Genomic DNA, 18,227 nt, shown 5'->3' with positions numbered 1-18,227 from the left:
AGAAATGGAATGGCAATAAATAATAAATGATTAATGAAGGGAAAGAAAAATGAAAATAAATAAGGGTTGGGTAGAAAACAATGAAAATATAGAAACACAAACAAAGAAATGGATTTGGACATTAACGTTTTCCCCACTTCCTTTAACGACATGTACGCAGATTAATTCTGTCCCCCTAGGGCCTACCCCAAAATGGAATTTCTGTTTTGCTTCCAGAAATGCTTATGTAAGGGATGTAATCACGTTCAGCTTGGTAACAAACCTCGCTAATTGACGCACAGAGTCAATATTACACTAAATTCAGCAACAGCACATTACGATTTAAACAAAAAAAATTATTATCTTTGGAATTCTTTTCATGACTGTTGAGCGTAAGGCATCTATGATATGCCGCATTGCTCTCGTTAGGTCAAAAAGTGTTTTCAGAAAGGAAATCCTCAGTTGGATTGACTGGGAAAATGAAGAGGAAAGAAAATATAATATTAGTGTCTATAAAGGAGGGAGAGTAACTGCTGAACAAATAATAGTACTGGACATTCTTGCCTGCTCTAACAATCGACTATTACTAAATAATCCATTTCATGAAGTATTGTGCACTCAAACGGCCATTGTGAGAGGCAGATGATTGCCGAAATTGTCGAGAGTTTCCATAATATGATAGGCAACCTGTTAATCTGGAGTAGCGCCATTCATTTAAATTTGATAAATATAAACAAACGATTATGCATGTCTAGGCAATGGATAGCATAAATTTTGTTAAAAAGCTCACATTCTTCTGGAAGGGTAAGGAAAGGGCCGACTTAGGGAAAGCCATCATAGGCGCCATTTTGGCTTCAAGGCTTTCAAAAGAAGATATAGTTAACCAGAGAATAGGGTTAACCAGATACCCACATCACTTTTTATGTGAATAACAAGCATATCAGTTGCGGCCATGCAGCATTTCCGTTTTTTGTCCAAAAAAAAAAAAAAAAGGCATTAAGTATCAAAGGCTTGAATACAAAGACTTTTCTTCCCTACCCCTTCTTCCTTCCTGGTCTTTTTCAATAAAGCGAGTATACTAAAGCTATTAGTAGATAGTAGTATATTACATAAGGCTTGAAGCATTGTAAAGAATTATTCTGTCTAGATATAGGTAACGTATGAGTATTATTCAGCAAAGTTTATGATTTCAAATTAAGTATAATAAGTAGGGGTACTAACATAGATGGCCATATTGACCATTAAAAGAAAAGAGAAGATAAATTTATATACGTGTGTTTACGTACAAATAGGTTTATTATTATTGACAATTGTGAAATTCAGTACTTAAACATGCCATTCGCACTTTTATCTGTCGAAGTCTGTAAGATTTGTTGCGTTAATTTGCTACCCTATTGGTAAATATTGTGCTATAGTATCAACTTATTACGTATGTTTATTATGTTTATCTTCTTTTCGAAGAAAATTGTGATACCTCAACGCTAATCAAAGTAGAGAAATTGACATCTCTTTCTGTTTAGTAAAACATACATCGTCGATGAAGCCTTTTTGCTCTAATAATATCTTACATGTGGATGGGATGTTCAACTGTCTTTCTGCAATTGTAATGCTATAGTTAATAGCGATTATTACTCACTGTACAAACTTGTAGGCCCCTTTTTGGAATTATTCACGGTTTAGTAACACTTTTGGTGTAGCCTGTCGATTGATTGTCCTTTCTGCTTAGAAATTCTTTATTATGGTTGCTTGTTCATAACCATTACCATTGAAAAAGGCATCAGACATTAATCATCATATTACGATCGATTTTAGCCATCTGATACACGTCATTGTTTTATTTATGTCTTATACTCTGCTAATTTATTCTAGACTTTTCCTTGCATTACAATAGTAGTTGTAGCACTCAAAATGATCTTCATGAAAATCCGTATACCTTCCATAAAAATCAATCCTGTGTTCTGGAATTAAAGTTTTACCCAATAAATCTTTGTACACAGACAATTCGTGTCTCACAGCCTTATTTTTGGTTTTCTGCTAAATGCCCATTCATGCTGCAGGTACTGACAGGAACACGGGAACCAAGGTGCACTATAGTTCACGACGACAACTGCATTAGAGCACCTATCTTCAGATATCTTGAGATTAGGTGATGAGATAACATTCACCGACCTTAATAATAACGTGTTAACGGCCGAAAACTCACTCAATACCCGTGTTTGTATTCGACCAAAAAATTTGGCATTCATCTCTTCGAACGATGCCATCCGATCCACCATTTTCCGATTAGAACCGCAACAATCGCACGTTGCTCAAAAATAATTGGACGTCTTCATAGGCAACGATGATTTAGATACTCTTCTTTGCGAATCCTCGGCAGAGGAGTTAAAGCAACTGAAGTACCTTCAACAAAAGGCAGCAAAGGAGAAAGCACAAAATAAAGCAGAGGAGCGCCGACTTTTTGGCAAACCTATTCTGTACGGCCAAGTAATTCAAATTCATAATCATCATTTTAAAAAGTACTTGACAGTGACAGGTGGAGGGAAAGATAAGTTAAATGGTAGTACATCAGAACCACACCGTCTACGATCTACTCTGTCAAGTGACTCAGTTGGGTTCTTCCGCATTATGCCGCGCTATCGTATCAGATTTGTAGGAGACCTGGTCAGGGTTGGAGAGACAGTCGCTTTGCAATGTGTAAAACCTGAGGGGTATTTAAATATAGATTATGACTTGGCAGCAGACAGTACTGGCTATGACGTTTTTTCTCATACACGAATGTCGGCTTGGTTGGTAACACTACAATGTTCTTCCGTTGCTAATCAGAGCATAAAGAAGTATAAATTTTCAATGTCTGGTCAATATATTCGAATGTATCATAAGGAAATTGAAGCTTACCTAGAAGGCCCATCGTCTAACAGGTAGATTGGAATCTTCAAGATAGCGAAGTGTCTTTTAGTTAGTTAATCAGTATTCGTATTGACTAGTGAGGATCTAGTATTGTTGAAAAAACATATCATCAACCCCTTGGATTCAAAGGAGACAGACTCACCACAAGCGTTCTGAGGTAAAATTAAAATCTGGATCATATTGACTGTTGCCTGAATTAAAAAGTCATTGTCATTATCTATGCTTGAAGTTAGAAAATGTAGACGGATCAAGAGGCTCGAAAATTAGATGGAACAGTAAAGTTCGAATTCGCCATGTCATCTCTCGAGCCTACTTGTCTATTGATACTGATAATGTTCGCATTGATATCAAAACTGGAAAAACAATATTTGAATCAAGACTTGTACGAAATCCTGCTCGTCCTATTGACTCGATGCAGGATACCACCGTATTTCAGTTTGTCCCAGTATCATCACCTACAGTTTCAGGCATTCCACATGGATCATTTGTGCGCATTCAGCATGTCCTTACCAACAGCTGGTTACATGCTCCTATAGGCGAGGAAGATGTTGCGTCTATCGATTCGGGTGTTGAGAAACAGAATGATTCAACGCTCTCTTTAAACCCTTCTGTCGCCAATGAGTATTTAAAACTGTATCCTTACAGCAATATCAAAAGGCGTACGAGTCCAGTTAGCAGACCAACATTATACCATTCACATTATGATCATTTAAATTCAATAGAGTCATCTGTCTGCAATCAATCATTGATCGATGGCAAACTCGAAGCAAAAAGTTTCAATTCAACTTTTGTTCTTGAAAACAACCTTGACCCAGATACTTCTTATTATACAATTTCGTCAAGCCCCGATATGTACTATCACGATTGCTTTTCGATCAGTTTTGTCGATCAAGAATTAATAGATAAAGTAAATTACGCTAACGAGATGTTACCTCAACTCCATCTATACCTTTCAAAAGATAGACAAATCAGCACTGTTTCCGGTCATTCATCTTTGTCCTACACCATCAGTGAGAAAGAATTTGAATCGGTAGCTAATATATTAGACGCCTTAATTCGGTTCTGTACAAAAAGCAATGAAGACGACTTCAGATTCCGAAAAGGTATACCTATCGAAGCACATCAGGATTTGCTACGCGACATTGGGATTATTGAAACAGTGATTGATATGATCATGGCACCTTTCAGCCTCCAAAAAAGGAAAGAGATTAGACGAAGAGCACGTCAAACTTATAGTGGAAGTACACAACAACAGTCATATCTGAAGGGAACTGAAAAAGAAGCCAAAAGTGACGAAATAGTATCGAACAAGAAGCTACGTATTATACTCTCGTTATGCTACAGTTTGCTACGTGTATTCTTGATTCGGCCAGCTACAATTGAGACAAGTGGGCAGCAGAATCACGAAACACATGAGACCGCATTGAGAAATCAGTACTACATTTTTCACAAGGCAGGTGAAGAAGGAATGGCATTATTCATCGAACATCTTTCGTATAATATCGGTGCAAAATCGATGATGATCAATCTGTTAGAAGTGGTTGAACAACATAGTCTTATCTCACAAACTATTCTTGATGCCTTCATAGAGAAGGCATCTACTCAAACCGATGAGATTATTGAAGAGCTTGGAAAAGGCAATAGGGTTATGAAGAAGCATGACTACATTGTTAGTATTCGACTCTTGGGTGCATTATGCCAGAGAAGCAAATTTATTCCTCCTCAAACAAACATAGAATATCTCGAACCTAAGACAATAACTACGACGTCTTATCGCATCCAAGTCAGTGACCGGCTCTTTGATCAAAATAACGTTTGTCTGATGCAAAGTAGGGTTTCAGATAAAAACCTCGTTGAGGTAAAATTCAAAAAGGATATATGGCGAGAGTTGAATTCATTATTAGAGGAACAGCCACAAATGACATCCGTTATGGAAAGCTTTCTCGGTTTGGTTTACGCTCTTTCTGACGAACCTCATGCGCAGCCCAACAATTTTGCTTGTCAGTTAATCAGTAAGGAGGTTATTTTAAAATGCTTAAAAAATAATAAGCTGCTCTACAGTCTCAAAACAAAATTTTGTGATTTACTGAAAGGTACCATAGTAAATAGACTAAAATATTTGGTACATACAAGGATTTTCTAACAAGAATCATAGTTTTATATGTCGATAACTGTAGCTATGAAAAGGTGGCTTTACATGATTTCACAATGGACGCAAATGCCATTGTACAAGGTTCCAATTATTATCCTTTGGGATCTGTTGGATTTGATTCTGACTTCTTTCAAAGTTTAAAGCATTGGACGTTCAGATATTTGGATACTATTCACCATGAGGTACTATTTATTTCTCATCACTTTCACCAAAATACTAGAATAACTTAGTTGCTATTTATACAGTTTACAGACAATACAGACGAGATCGATTTATTGTCGTCGGTTTTAAACCTTATTCATGCGCAGTTGCAACTTGGGTTCTTTAAAACTAAACGCGATATAGAAATTCTGTTTCGTTCACTTGTTCACATATTGGACGGTCGTACGGATGCAAGGTTAGTGGCTATAAGGAAAAAGAAATATATAACATGGCATTTTGTTAATGATATATTATAGGAATAAGGAGCATTACGAGTATATAAAAGACGAAACCAATCCCAGACCATGGTATGAGAGATATGTGTTGACCGAGAAGAATCTATTCGCGATGAACACAAAGATCCAAATTTTACGCATTTTTGACTTAATATTTGATCTGAGATTACGTGTACGTATGTCGAAATTAGCGCAGGCTTGGAAGAGTAAAACTGATAGGTAAAAGTATTGATAGGTCCACAGAAATTGATCATCGCTTATTATTTGCTTAAACTTTTTTTTTATTTTTGTTAAATGTAATAACAGTGGAAAATCTGCTATTGATTTATCCATCGGCGAATCAGAGCTGCATTTGATTACTACGATTTTTAAGGAAACGCAGCTACGGGAACGAGAAAATGGTCTGATGCCCATTTTAAAGGATTTATTGAAATATCAATATACTCCGTTAAAAGAGATGGCAGTCATCATAATGCACAGGTTGTTTAGTGATAGTCAAGGTAAGCTAAGTAGCCATGTATCTTTGTACCAAAGTTGATGATTTCATCAACAATAGAAATTCACTTATTCTTTTGTAGAATTATTTAGGTTGGCAGCTAGTGCCATCGTCCTCGTAGAAAAAGAGCAGAATCAAACTTACAATAAAATACACGAGCGATTGGCGGCTCTCCGGACAATATTGCACAAACATAGCTTCGAATACGAAAGCTCAAATCAGCTACATCAAATCAAGGATGCTATCAAGGACTTACAGCAACTTATTATCGTTCCGCTTAAAAGTGATAAGATAGAGCCAAAGTACGATGAAACACTGTACTGCCGTATATTCAAAAACTTGAACGGATGTGAACAAATGATAGATATTCTTAGAACTTTTCGAACTCTGTCTATCGACTGCTCTCCCATATATCTTGACATTTTTCATTCTACCTTTCAATTACTATGCAACGTTTTTCGGCATGATAAAGAAGCTCAAAGTCAGCTCATCTTGGCGAATATTGAGTTGCTCATCAGTTTTATTGAAACATTACCGGAATTGGCATATGATTTTGCTCAGTTATGTTCCAACAATCTCTATCTGAGCATTCATATGAGGGAGAAAAACATCATACGTATCTTAAGATCTTCAAAGGGACAACAGGATGATCACTTACTGGTATTGCATGATCTGATGAAGACGCAAGGCAAATTCGTCAAGAAGAATCAGGATATTGTGATGAAATTTTTCATGGATAACCGTAGGGATTATATACCCTTTGATAGTGTGGATTCTTTGAAAAGTATGCATAATTCAGCTTACTGTATCAACTTTATCAGTATTTTGGCTATATGCGCACAAGGTGAGAATAGTTTTGGGCAGTCATTCGCACGAACCATATTTTCTATTAAAGATATATATGAAGTTGTCGATGATGAGAACATCTGCATCAGTCTCAAATCAGTCATGTTGAAGTTCTTGGCGTCAGTTTATTTGGAAGACCTGGAACTATCATCAGACATCTCCTTCCATGATAATGAAAATATATTAAAGCTTGTAGATACATGCGAGCAGGCCATTCAACAATGTCTTACAGAGCAGCCTAACGTCAACACAACATTCTACAATTACGTTTTTCGTGGTGTGCTTGCTTTTCTTCGATCTGCCTTCGAGTACCATATATCAATAGAAGTGGCTACCGATGTTGCATTGAAATATTCGTCGCTGGTAGATTCGATTGTTAAACTCTTACCGCTTGCCTATGATGACGAAAAGGCACTTCAAGCAACGCTAGCCTGTTTGGATAGCATGATCAATGTTTCTGGGTTCCGAGGCAATATGAATCCTTATAAGTTACGGAATACGCTTAAAGATGCTACCAGCAGGTTGAATAAACTTTACGCTCGCGGTTACGAACAGCAATTGAATGTAACAACATCCAGTAGGCTGAAGCCCTTGAAAGACAGCATCAATGAGAGTTTCCAAGCTTTTATTGACAGCATTAAATTGAGTCAATCTGTTGAGCAATATGAACATCAAGAGTTCAAGCTTCTATTTAAGATATCTATTGTAGTCAGGTATTTCATTTTCACATTCTTAATTTATCCTGTACAAATAGGCTCCCATTTCAATCTAACAGATATGCAGAGTGATGCGAGTGACAGTATCGAATCCTTGATTACCTATCTTTCAACCATCACAACGACTAACTCTTCTCGACGAATGGAATGTTTCCAAGTGGCTACTATGAAGATATTAGAGGAAATTCCTAAACAATATATTGATCAACAGGCCTTGAACGATCCGAAACAAAATTCAGATTTATATGAGGTGTTGGAAAGCAAAAAGCAATATGCACAAAACAAGCTTAATAATCTGGGGTGCACACTTGTTGCTCAAAAGTTATTGTCTTCCCCTCGTAAGCAAATTTTTGATGCAACATTAAGGTTACTGATATCCTTATTAGATGGTGGAAACAAGAACGTTCAAGTGAGTATTTTTGAATACATATGCTTCATAAATGCTTACTACTATGAGATATTGATCATGAATAATTTTTTTTTTGTAGGATAAAATGGAAGAATACTTCTATAGCATCAGAGAGGAGAGCTTCTTCTATTCTTTTCATCAGCGCCTGCAGAGTGGTATCAACTCTTCAAAAGACTCCCAGATCTACCTATCTAGAAGGTTATACAAACTAAATCGACAAAAGCATATACTGGAGAATATTATGCAACAACAACAGCTTCAACAGTTACAGCAGTATCATTTAGGAACTGATTTTGATAAGGACAATGAAGCAGCCGAATTCATTGACTTTGGGATGGAGAATAACAACAGTACTGCTGTTACAAGACGACGTAGCAGTTTGTTACTCATCAGAAAAAAGGCAGCAAGTCTCATTGAAAGCCCATCGTTTTCTCAACCACAGTTGATAACGGACGATATAAGCAAATTATATCAAGAAATTTCGCTGTTGATGGTGACCAATAGTGAATCTACGTCCGAGTTTGGATCAACAGTGAAGGATTACAAGATAATGCAAGATACTATGCGAGTATTGCAGTTAATGGCGGAGGGCCATAATCTTCATTTACAAAGATATTTGGCAAAACAACCTGATAACCTGAAGAGCTTCAATATTATTTTGGACGTAGTAGAATATTTCCATGCCATTGTACCTCTCTGCGACGAGAAAAATATTCGCTTAATTATACAAGTTTTAGATACCATAACAGAGCTGGCTCAGGTATTGCCTCCATCGACGCCCATGAGGGAGGTTTGAATTCTTATTTTTTTTTTCTTCTCATTGATAGGGTTGCTTGGAAAATCAAGTTACTATTTTCAATAATAAGATTATAAACCCAATGAATGCAATTTTACGAGAAAACTACGAATCATGCGATTATAACCAAGTGAATGAACTTAAGGCAAAGTAATTTTCACGAGCTTGAAATTGACGAGCTTCCATTAAAGCGTTTCTTTCTTGAATATATAGTCAAAGGTTGTGATCTGCTTGCTTAGTCTGTTGGAAGGTGGAGTTGAAAATAGCGAGATTATTTTCAAAGAGATGACAGAGTCTTTGGATTTGAGTGCTATAAAAAGCAACATGAATACAATCTACACAGAAAACACAGACAAGTTACGAAGTAAAAATATTTTTGACAAGTTAGAATGTGGATTTTTGTATTGTATTCTTGTGCTGACATTATCTCCAGCCTTGAAAAAGGAGCAGGTAACGATACTAACTTGTTTGACATACATCTTGCAATCGAAAAAGGGGATGTTGTATTGAAAGTTCTTGAACTAGGCATCTATGTTTTTCGAAGACAATATTGCATTTGAATATTTTCAAAGCCATACAGGGACAATTGAAGTTGTCATGGACTATGGGCAGGAGAAGCAATTGAGTAGAGTTTTATTCCCTATTCCTGAAGTGTGCCAGTATCTGCGTCCGCAAACCAAGGATCGATTTTTGTGGCATGTTAATCGAGAATCTCCTTCCAGTAAAATTGAAGATTTTGTCCAACAATCAGAGATGATTATTTACGAGTAGGTCACTTTTTACTAACAATCAAGCGTGAATGAACGACGTGCTCAATTAGTTTTTATTATACTCTTTAGGATAGAAAATCAGGCAATGGTAGCTCATAATAAGTATCTGTCCTTTCTGACCAACCATAGCACATTCTGGTGGGAATCTGCGTATGGTGTTTCCATCTTTTTAAATTTACTGCTCATGTTTTACCCAGAATTGCTCGATCACCTTACACATGATGATATTCATGTTCCTTTACTGGCTCTCTCTTCTTGGTGGGTTGGCGGGCTTTTACATCTTACTCTTTGGATGATTTTAACCATTGAGTTTTACTTTATCCAATTGCCTGTATTCATTAACCGTCGATATGGCCCTAAAATGATCCATCCTTTCTGGGCGACTGTTACTTAATCCCGTTTCTTGTATCATATCATGATGACCATTCTTTCCATGTTCGGTTTAAGGCACCCGGCATTTTATGCTCTCCACTTGTTAGATTTTATATTTAGAGATAGTATATTGCAAGGTGTCATTTCAAGCATCACGTTGAATGTCAATTCAATCTCTCGAACAGTAAGTATAAACTGGCGGCTGCTCCCTAGGTCAAACATGAGGGACATTACTTGTTTATTTCTCATTACATATCATTTTTATTCTTAATTAGGCGGTACTGGGTATAATTGTCATCTATATACACAGTATTATTGCTTATATGCATTTTAGGAAGGAATTTGATCAGTCTAAAGGCTTGTTCTGTGGGTCGCTTGCAGAGTGTTTCGTTACAGTTTTATCACATGGGTAAAATGAAAAAAAGGCATTTGTTTCATTTGAGCGGCTTGATTGATCCATGATGTATCTTTTGATAATCCACAATGGTCTTTTCAAGGGTAAGATCAGGAGGAGGTATAGGTGACATACTCGAGCCCAGTGAAGTCGAAAAGCCTAGTGCATGGCGAACCATATTTGAAATGTCCTTTTATTTGGTCGTTGTTGTATTCTTGTTGAACGCCATTTTTGGTATTATATTTGATACTTTTGGGTATCTTCGTGATGGTAAGGATACTTGTTGACATGTAATACTTGTGAATGAATCTTATCATTTTCTCATGCTATCGATTTTCTATTAGAGAGATCGGCTATTCAGCAGGATATCAAAGAATGTAGGTCTTTCAATTTCAAAAGAATTGAACAAAGCCATTGAGCTCATGTGAGATAACTCACTAGAAGAGAGGATAGCTTGCTTTATTTGTAGTCTACCAGCCGTGGAGTTCCAGCGTCATTCGAAAAAAGGCTTCGAAGATCACGTAAAGAATGATCACAATATTTGGTAAGAAAATTCCGATACAAGTGCAAAATTAGAGACAGATAGAAAGCATGCGGCATAGTCTGATCCGCGTACTTTTTGTTGGGCTACACATGGAAAAATTGTAGGCAATACTTATTTTTCTTGGTACACTTGAAAAATAAAGATCGCACAGAATACACAGGCCCGGAATCCTATGTTGCAGGTTGTTTGAAGAATGCGGATTACAGTTTCTTCCCTATTAACAGAGCACTTGGACTACAGAAAGAGGAGCAAGACGACAGTGAAAGACTGAACCGACTGGAAGAATTGAATCAAGCATTGTTGAACAAGATTGAGAAGCTCGAAGAAAGTTTAGACAAGTTGGCTCAACAGCAAGCGCATGTAAGGCAAGACAGCTATTTACTGTCTCCAATGTAGGATAGTAGTGCTATTTATACACAACGTGTGCTTTGCGTGGTACAGAATATTCTAGCATATGCTCTTCCGTTCCATCAAAAGAAATAAACATAATAGTTGATTGGGTGATTTCGTCATTTCGAAAGAGTGGGTCTAGAACCACTGCAATGTCGCCATTTCGTTTACAATTGCATGTTGAAGCTATTAAAGTTCCAACAAAAGTTGGAACTGTTTGATAAACGCATTATAAGATGTTAGCCCATAAAGTGTACTTTCTATTCTTTAGAATGAATCTGCGAAAATCGTGTTACTGATAATAAAAAAAGGTATGCTATTTTTAGTCAACGAATCGTTTCGTCTGCCATTGAATAACAAACCAATAAGCTCGTTTTCAATTCATCACATGGAATCCATTGTGCCTTGAATTATTTGCTTTTAATGGGAATCAGGCTTTATTTTTATTCTTTTTCCTTTCCATTTTGTGCTTCGCATCTCTTTTCTTTTATTTATTTTGCGTAGAAAAACAAAGAATTTTTTTTTTTTTATTTTTTATTCATTATTTTGGAAGCATTTTTTCACCAGCTGCCATTTTATGCAAATATTGAATGACGATAAACATGCTGTCAGCGAACGCTGAGAATTACACGGATACGACGAGATCAACGACTCAAAGCAGTAATGGCGATCTGATAATGAACGACAGTAAAATCACCGTAGAATCTGATACAGGCACGGCTACTACGAATATGCCTTCACCCTTCAGATTAAGAGTGGTGAACCCTGATATTATTGATGATGATGATGATGATGATGATGATGAAGAGGAGGAGGATGAGGAGGATGAGAATGGCTATCATAGTGAATTAAGCTCCCATAACACATCCATGGGCTCTCTTCCCCACCACAGTACAAGAATGCCTGCAGCCGAATACAAACGTGTAACAGTACAGCCAATGCCATTAGACAACAAATTAGGAACAGAAAAAGAGGAGAATTCTATGGTGACAGTATCACCACCCATAAATTCGCCCAATTCGTACATCAATAACAATCATGTCAATGAAAGAATCGAAGGGAGTATACAGCAACAGCAACATAATAACACATCCACACCAGCATCTGTTGGCAGGAAGGAATCGAAAATTCTAGTGGAACAACATGAATATGCGGCAAAGAAAAAAGAGTTGGAACTGCTGCCTCCTATCGACGTATTTCCATCTTTGTTAACAATCAATGAATCTTATTTATTGTCCCCTACATTGGATAGCAATCAGTCTGCTTTTGACTGTGATCACAACAATAAACAAGCTACTATTTGTAGTGATGACAGCTGCAGATCAGAGGACAAGGTGGGACATTCAACACTTTCTCTTACTGCACCTTTTCCGCAGCCTCCGCAATTGCCACGACACCAAGCAGAATTTCTAGCTTCGGCTAGAAAGAGTCTTCCATCCTCATCTGTTACTCATACAACTGTCTCGACAACGGTCCATGGGTTGACGGAATCCCCAGAGGAGCTTGATGTGGAGGGCTTGAAGGTGCAGGAACGGAAGATAACGCAAGGCAAGCCTGTGCCAGACATAGCATTGACGCAGCCTCCTTCCACACCAGCCTTAACGGCTGACAACGAGCATTCACAGCGGCAACAGCAGCAGCAAGAACGACAACAACAACAACAACAAGAGAAATTCGGACAAACAGGTGCACGGCCTCCACTTTCTGAACACCATCGTAAAGCCTCTTTGACTCCTTCCATGGCACCGTCGATGACACCTTCCTTGTCGACTCGTATGTTACAGCAGCAGTATATGCAAAAACAACATGGTATGGCAGCTTCTCGCTATGCTAAAGCGTCTTACAGCTTAACGAACCATCCAGACGCTATTAAACTCTACCGTAGTATGGCGACCAAAAGCAAAGATCGACAAGTGCAACTGACGTACGCCAAGTACCTGTTAGAAATAGCCAGTCTGTATGACGAAAAGCGACAGGCTTTCCGACCCCATCTGTCCCTTTCTTTACCGGTCTCCTTGAAGCATTACCATCGTCAGCGTCGGTACAGTAACACCAGTTTGCATTCAACGCACAGTGTCCATACAGTGAACGGAGACGAGAGAGCGGTTACAGCAAGCCGTCGTAGCAGTATGGAGACGCATTTCACGTCGTCGACGGGCGGAGGGATGAGACGAGATTCGGCGCTTACTCAGCAACTACTGGAGGGTGCGGATGAAGAGAGTGCGAGCAAACGTAAAAAGAGAAAGATGCTGGAGAACGAGGGCATTCGATGGATTAAACGATTAGCCAATGAACATGTAGGTGAAGCGGCTTATTTGCTAGGATTATGGGTGGATCGAGGCATGTATGGCTTTAGAAAGAGCTCGACCAAAGCATTGAAATACTACGAAATTGCAGCAAAAGAAAAGGTGCCAGAAGCCATGTTTGCCGTGGGCCAATATCACGAAAAGGAGCAAGATTATATGACTGCATTCCAACTCTACGAAGACGCAGCTAGTCTGGGATTAGTCGAGGCATTTTATGTAAGTTGAATACATTTGAAAGAAAGATAAAAAAAAAAAAAAAAAAAAAAAAAAAAAAAAAAAAAAAAAGGATGCTGAGCATGGTATGCATGGTATGCATGCATGCATGTACTTTAATTCATACAATAGAGAATTGCTATGATCAACCTGAATGGTGAATTTGGGTCCAGAAAAAACATTGTAGGTGCTATACAATTACTCATCAAAGCGTCAGAAAAGTCTACCGGAACATGCCCAGAAGCACCTTACACTTTAGGTTTGCTCCTTACCAACGATTACCCTTCCGTTGATATACCCAGGTAAAAAAAGAAAAACGAAGGAAAAAATGATGATGCTACTCCGCGTTTCTTTTCACTGACATCAAGGTGTGTACGTTTTTTTTTTGTTTTTTTTTTGTTTAGTGAGCTCATTCAAAATTACGGTGGTACTTTTGCTGCTACAACCTATCTTGAACATGCTGCTGAGATGGGTATGTCGGCTGCCCAATATCGTTTAGGCTACATCTATGAAATGGGCCTTTACGGTGTTCGTATTCATCTCGCTAAAGCATTCCACTTTTATGAGCTTGCTGCTACAACCAATGATAACGTGTACGCGATGGTTCGATTGAGTCGGCTGTATAATCAAGGTGTTCAAGTACCACCCGAGCAGTTAGAAGAGCAAATGGCTTTATTTGAACAAGACGAATCCCATTGGGTCAAGTCTCGGCCGCGTGATGAAGACGCAGCTTTCAAATGGTGTCATCGAGCTGCAGATAAAGGTGTGCCCGATGCCTGCTATTTATTAGGGTAAGTACTTGAGTTGTTATCATTGTAGGGAAAGGTAATGGATATTGAAAAGAGAGAGAATTTTATAGATGGTATTATGAAGTGGGTATTGGTGTACCACGCGATTATCAAAGAGCACAGTATTATTATGCAAAAGCAGTTCGAAAAGGAAAAGGGCATAAAGAAGCGACGACTCGTCTGCAATTATTGGAAACCATGGTGAAAAGTCAAAAGAATGAAAGAAAACGCGCTACAACGCTTTTGCCAGACAAAAAGCTCTCTTTTATCCATGGCTCAGCTAGTGCCGTTGCAGCGAAAAATTCGAGCAAAGACAGTAATTGTACTATCATGTAACCTTTTTACACAGCCTATTTATTTGTGAAAAACCAAGTCTTTAACATACCATTTATCTCATATTACCCTTCATAACTTAAAACCCTTTTACCACTTACAGAATAAAAGTAATATAATGTAACAACTGCTTCACTGCTAAATACTTGTCTTTTATAGACCGTTTCTTTCTACGGCTTTTAGAATGTATGGGGGTTCATGCAAGGTACATCACTGTACCTCGTGTTTTGCTCCTCGTTGGTCATAAGCGAGACTCTAAAAAGAGGTGGTGATTCAGGTTGGGGGTGTGCTTGCTGAGGACGATGATCGGAGTTCATGGTCCACTGGGCCTCTTTCTCTGCTTTTTGGTTCTTTTTTGTCCAACAGCAAGTGTGCTATGTGATTTATTTTCTGTTTTTCTCTTTCCATTGTTCTATTCCCAATTTGAGTTTCTTTTTTTCTTTTTTTTTTTTTTGAAGTTTTAATCTGCTTTCTATAAATTCATTGCAATGGCTACCAGAAAGAAAGTTTTGTTGAAAGTAAATGATGAGAGACGGAAAAGCAACTTTATAAAGAAACGATAGCAACTGACAGACCCTATTCCATGTTTTAGGTTATCATTCTAGGTGATAGTGGGTAAAAACAACAAAAAAAAAGAAAAAAATCCCAGTCTATGACCTAATGAGTGCCTCATGGGCCCTCTCACATGCTTACTCCATTGTCTTGTTTCACTTTGCCTACTGTGGGTAACAACTATGTACTCTGTGATTATAGCGTCGGTAAGACATCGTTGATGAACCAATATGTCAACAAAAAATTCAGTGGACAATACAAAGCTACCATCGGAGCTGATTTCTTGACAAAGGAAGTGATGGTGGATGACAAACTAGTTACGATGCAGGTAGGTGAAAGGGAAAAAAGTGATGGATGCCGAGGGCGATAGGAAGAGTAGATGGGGCTACTGTATCTCTTTCCACTGACGGCCGGTTTTTTCTTGTTTATTACAACGCCAACAGATTTGGGATACTGCTGGCCAAGAACGCTTTCAATCTTTAGGCGTTGCATTTTACCGTGGTGCCGACTGCTGTGTACTTGTTTATGACGTGAACAACAATAAGAGTTATGAATCGCTCAGTCAGTGGCATGATGAATTCTTAGTACAAGCATCGCCCCGTGATCCTGAAAATTTCCCATTTGTGGTGTTGGGTAATAAGATTGATGTGGATGAATCTAAGCGTATGGTAAAGATGGCATGGCAAAAAAATAGAAAATACGTAGCGTTCCACATAAACTGATGAGGGGGGCGGGTTATCACTCCTTTGTAGGTCTCTCAAAAGCGTGCTATGGCATTTTGTCAGGCCAAGGGAAACATTCCGTAAGTGGAGATAGCAACAGCTATCGATACATAGCTCTCGACAAACCAACTTACCCCTATGCATTTTACATTAGCTACTTTGAAACTTCAGCTAAGGACGCTATTAACGTAGAACAAGCTTTCCAAACGATTGCAAAGAACGCTCTTCAACAGGAAACCGATGTCGAGCTCTATAGTGATGTCAGCGATCCTATTCGAATTGACAGTGATAACAACAAAGATTACAGTAATGGTTGCGCATGTTAAATTGAATGGAGAAAAAAAAAAAAAAAAGAAAAAAAAAGAAAAAACTCGTATCAATAAAAAAAGAAAGAAAGAGTGTATGATCCTCTTTTTGTGGAAAGCATGTTCCTTTCTTTATACGCACTCTCTATACTCCAGATACATTCTCTGGCTCTTCTCTCCCTCACAAACCCTACGTCAACCTCACCCTCTACGCACCATGAGTTTAACAGCCACCCATCTCGTCATTATGTTTTGATATCGTAGTCAACATGATATAGTAGTAACAATAAAGAGAAGGGAACTTATCTACCCCGACATTGACATATATTTATCTCATTTCAGTATCAACCCATTTCTTTTTTATTTTTGTTATCAAGATATCATTTGGTTTAAAAAGAGGATGAGCAGTGATAAAGAAAGAAAAAAAAAAAAGAAAGCCCTATGAACCGCTACAAGTTCGTTCAGTGGTCGACGCTATTGTCCAGACGTCATTACTGTGTCTTGGAAAAACGTTCAGCAACAACTTCCCAGTTGATGACGTTCCAGATGGCGTTAAGGTAGTCGGGACGAACATTCTTATATTGCAAATAGTAAGCCTATGGAAGAGAATATTAGTAAAACACGGGAGGGGTCAGAGAAATTCATGCAAAAGACGCTAATAAAATTAAAAAAAAAGGTCACTCACGTGTTCCCAGACGTCCACACCTAAAAGAGGAGTCAAATCTGTCATACAGAAAGCGGAAAAAATGTAAGAACGTTAACCATTACTAATCCATTTTTTTTTCGACACTAAAACAAACAGAAAAATAACGACATTTACGAAGCAAAGGATCTTGATTAGGTGTTGTGGCAATTTCAAGACGCTTGGCTTCCTTGTTATAACCCTGTAAAGAGCTAGTTAGTAAGGGTCTTTTCTTGGTGGAGGGTAGTCGTCTTTTGTCTTTTTGTGGGAAGCTCTTCCCCGCAAAAACCCAAAAAAACAAAATGACATCAGGGTGCTTTCACAACAGTAATTTTGCAACTTACCAACCAAGCCCATCCAGAACCTTCAGGAAAGAAATAAAGGATGAGATGAGCATGTGTTTTTTTTTTTTTTTTTTTTTACTACTACAAGTCAACGCAAAAAAAAAATACAAGAGACTCTACCTTGAACACCCACAGCAGCAGCATTGAACTTTTTCTTAAAATCGTCAAAGGAACCAAACTGTTTTTCAATTTCAGAGGCTAAAGCACCCTTGGGCAAATCTCCACCGCCCTTACCATGAGGAGCCAAATTTTCCCAGAATAAAGAATGGTTGATATGACCACCACCATTGAATTTAAGGGCATTTTGAAGGGCTAATTGTTCAGTAAGATCCTTTGACTTGAAGGCATTTTCAAGCTTTTCTTCAGCGGCATTGAAACCATTGACGTAGGTTTGATGATGCTTGGCGTGGTGAACCTCCATGATGTTACCACTGATATAAGGTTCCAAAGCCTGTTCATGCCCCGCCCCACCCCCATTGTATATCATTGTTAACAAAATTAATTTTGCGAGTCATGGACGCGTTTTTTTGTGTACTTTGTCAACTTACATCGTATTTGTAAGGAAGATCGGGTAAAGTAACCTTTGTACGGATGGCAGTCAAAGGACGAAGAGAAGCTGTTTTGAAAGCGGAAGACTTGATAGAGCGTGCAGCAAGAGAAAGCATTGTTGATATTTTTAAAAAAATGTAAGGCTTACAAAGAAAAAAAAAAAAAAAAAAAAAAAAAAAAAAAAAGAAGAAAGAAAGGGACCCCACATTTTATTTTATTTTATTT

At 38.0% G+C, this 18,227-nt stretch overlaps 4 protein-coding genes across 4 annotated transcripts; 3 read left to right on the top strand and 1 right to left on the bottom strand.

The window, feature by feature from the left end:
• Positions 1 to 358: 358 nt before the first annotated feature.
• On the top strand, positions 359 to 11,429 carry BDF20DRAFT_988226 (uncharacterized protein; the record flags this gene model as incomplete). Its single annotated transcript, XM_053085262.1, has 22 exons — positions 359 to 610; positions 735 to 874; positions 1,272 to 1,342; positions 2,315 to 2,897; positions 3,091 to 4,898; positions 5,042 to 5,220; positions 5,284 to 5,435; positions 5,497 to 5,694; positions 5,782 to 5,975; positions 6,054 to 7,942; positions 8,022 to 8,702; positions 8,770 to 8,883; positions 8,952 to 9,188; positions 9,264 to 9,505; positions 9,578 to 9,766; positions 9,956 to 10,064; positions 10,156 to 10,289; positions 10,378 to 10,544; positions 10,619 to 10,651; positions 10,752 to 10,818; positions 10,923 to 11,178; positions 11,340 to 11,429. The coding sequence occupies 22 exons, from the start codon at positions 359 to 361 to the stop codon at positions 11,427 to 11,429; spliced, it is 7,785 nt and encodes a 2,594-aa protein (XP_052935507.1).
• A 1,332-nt stretch (positions 11,430 to 12,761) lies between these two features.
• BDF20DRAFT_873625 (uncharacterized protein) lies at positions 12,762 to 15,329 on the top strand. Its single transcript, XM_053081219.1, has 4 exons — positions 12,762 to 13,730; positions 13,860 to 14,029; positions 14,132 to 14,518; positions 14,587 to 15,329. The coding sequence occupies exons 1-4, from the start codon at positions 12,948 to 12,950 to the stop codon at positions 14,849 to 14,851; spliced, it is 1,605 nt and encodes a 534-aa protein (XP_052935506.1). The 5' UTR covers positions 12,762 to 12,947; the 3' UTR covers positions 14,852 to 15,329.
• BDF20DRAFT_873622 (rab small monomeric GTPase) lies at positions 15,281 to 16,492 on the top strand. The gene is made up of 6 exons (XM_053081218.1): positions 15,281 to 15,366; positions 15,441 to 15,463; positions 15,602 to 15,728; positions 15,844 to 16,068; positions 16,153 to 16,202; positions 16,277 to 16,492. The coding sequence occupies exons 1-6, from the start codon at positions 15,337 to 15,339 to the stop codon at positions 16,446 to 16,448; spliced, it is 627 nt and encodes a 208-aa protein (XP_052935505.1). The 5' UTR covers positions 15,281 to 15,336; the 3' UTR covers positions 16,449 to 16,492.
• Positions 16,460 to 18,198, bottom strand: BDF20DRAFT_873610 (Manganese/iron superoxide dismutase). The gene is made up of 6 exons (XM_053081217.1): positions 18,002 to 18,198; positions 17,574 to 17,904; positions 17,454 to 17,473; positions 17,248 to 17,311; positions 17,113 to 17,150; positions 16,460 to 17,023 (listed from the first exon to the last, which is right to left on the bottom strand). The coding sequence occupies exons 1-6, from the start codon at positions 18,116 to 18,118 to the stop codon at positions 16,919 to 16,921; spliced, it is 675 nt and encodes a 224-aa protein (XP_052935504.1). The 5' UTR covers positions 18,119 to 18,198; the 3' UTR covers positions 16,460 to 16,918.
• Between the last annotated feature and the right edge of the window lie 29 nt (positions 18,199 to 18,227).

The sequence above is a fragment of the Mycotypha africana genome (assembly GCF_025528875.1).
Source record: "Mycotypha africana strain NRRL 2978 chromosome Unknown BDF20scaffold_6, whole genome shotgun sequence".
NCBI classification, from domain to species: Eukaryota; Fungi; Mucoromycota; class Mucoromycetes; order Mucorales; family Mycotyphaceae; genus Mycotypha; species Mycotypha africana.
Note: the sequence above shows the minus strand (reverse complement) of the source record. Positions and strands in the feature narration are given on the sequence as shown.

Coding starts and splice junctions, on each gene's coding strand:
- BDF20DRAFT_873622 (XM_053081218.1), top strand. CDS start 15,337: ATGGCTACCAGAAAGAAAGTTTTGTTGAAA. Junction 15,464..15,601: donor ATCATTCTAGGTGATAGTGG/GTAAAAACAACA, acceptor CTGTGATTATAG/CGTCGGTAAGACATCGTTGA. Junction 16,069..16,152: donor TGGATGAATCTAAGCGTATG/GTAAAGATGGCA, acceptor ACTCCTTTGTAG/GTCTCTCAAAAGCGTGCTAT.
- BDF20DRAFT_873625 (XM_053081219.1), top strand. CDS start 12,948: ATGGCACCGTCGATGACACCTTCCTTGTCGACTCGTATGTTACAGCAG. Junction 13,731..13,859: donor GATTAGTCGAGGCATTTTAT/GTAAGTTGAATA, acceptor TTCATACAATAG/AGAATTGCTATGATCAACCT. Junction 14,030..14,131: donor CCTTCCGTTGATATACCCAG/GTAAAAAAAGAA, acceptor TTTTTTGTTTAG/TGAGCTCATTCAAAATTACG.
- BDF20DRAFT_873610 (XM_053081217.1), bottom strand. CDS start 18,118: ATGCTTTCTCTTGCTGCACGCTCTATCAAGTCTTCCGCTTTCAAAACA. Junction 17,474..17,573: donor TGCTGCTGTGGGTGTTCAAG/GTAGAGTCTCTT, acceptor TCTTTCCTGAAG/GTTCTGGATGGGCTTGGTTG. Junction 17,312..17,453: donor GTTCTGGATGGGCTTGGTTG/GTAAGTTGCAAA, acceptor AGCTCTTTACAG/GGTTATAACAAGGAAGCCAA.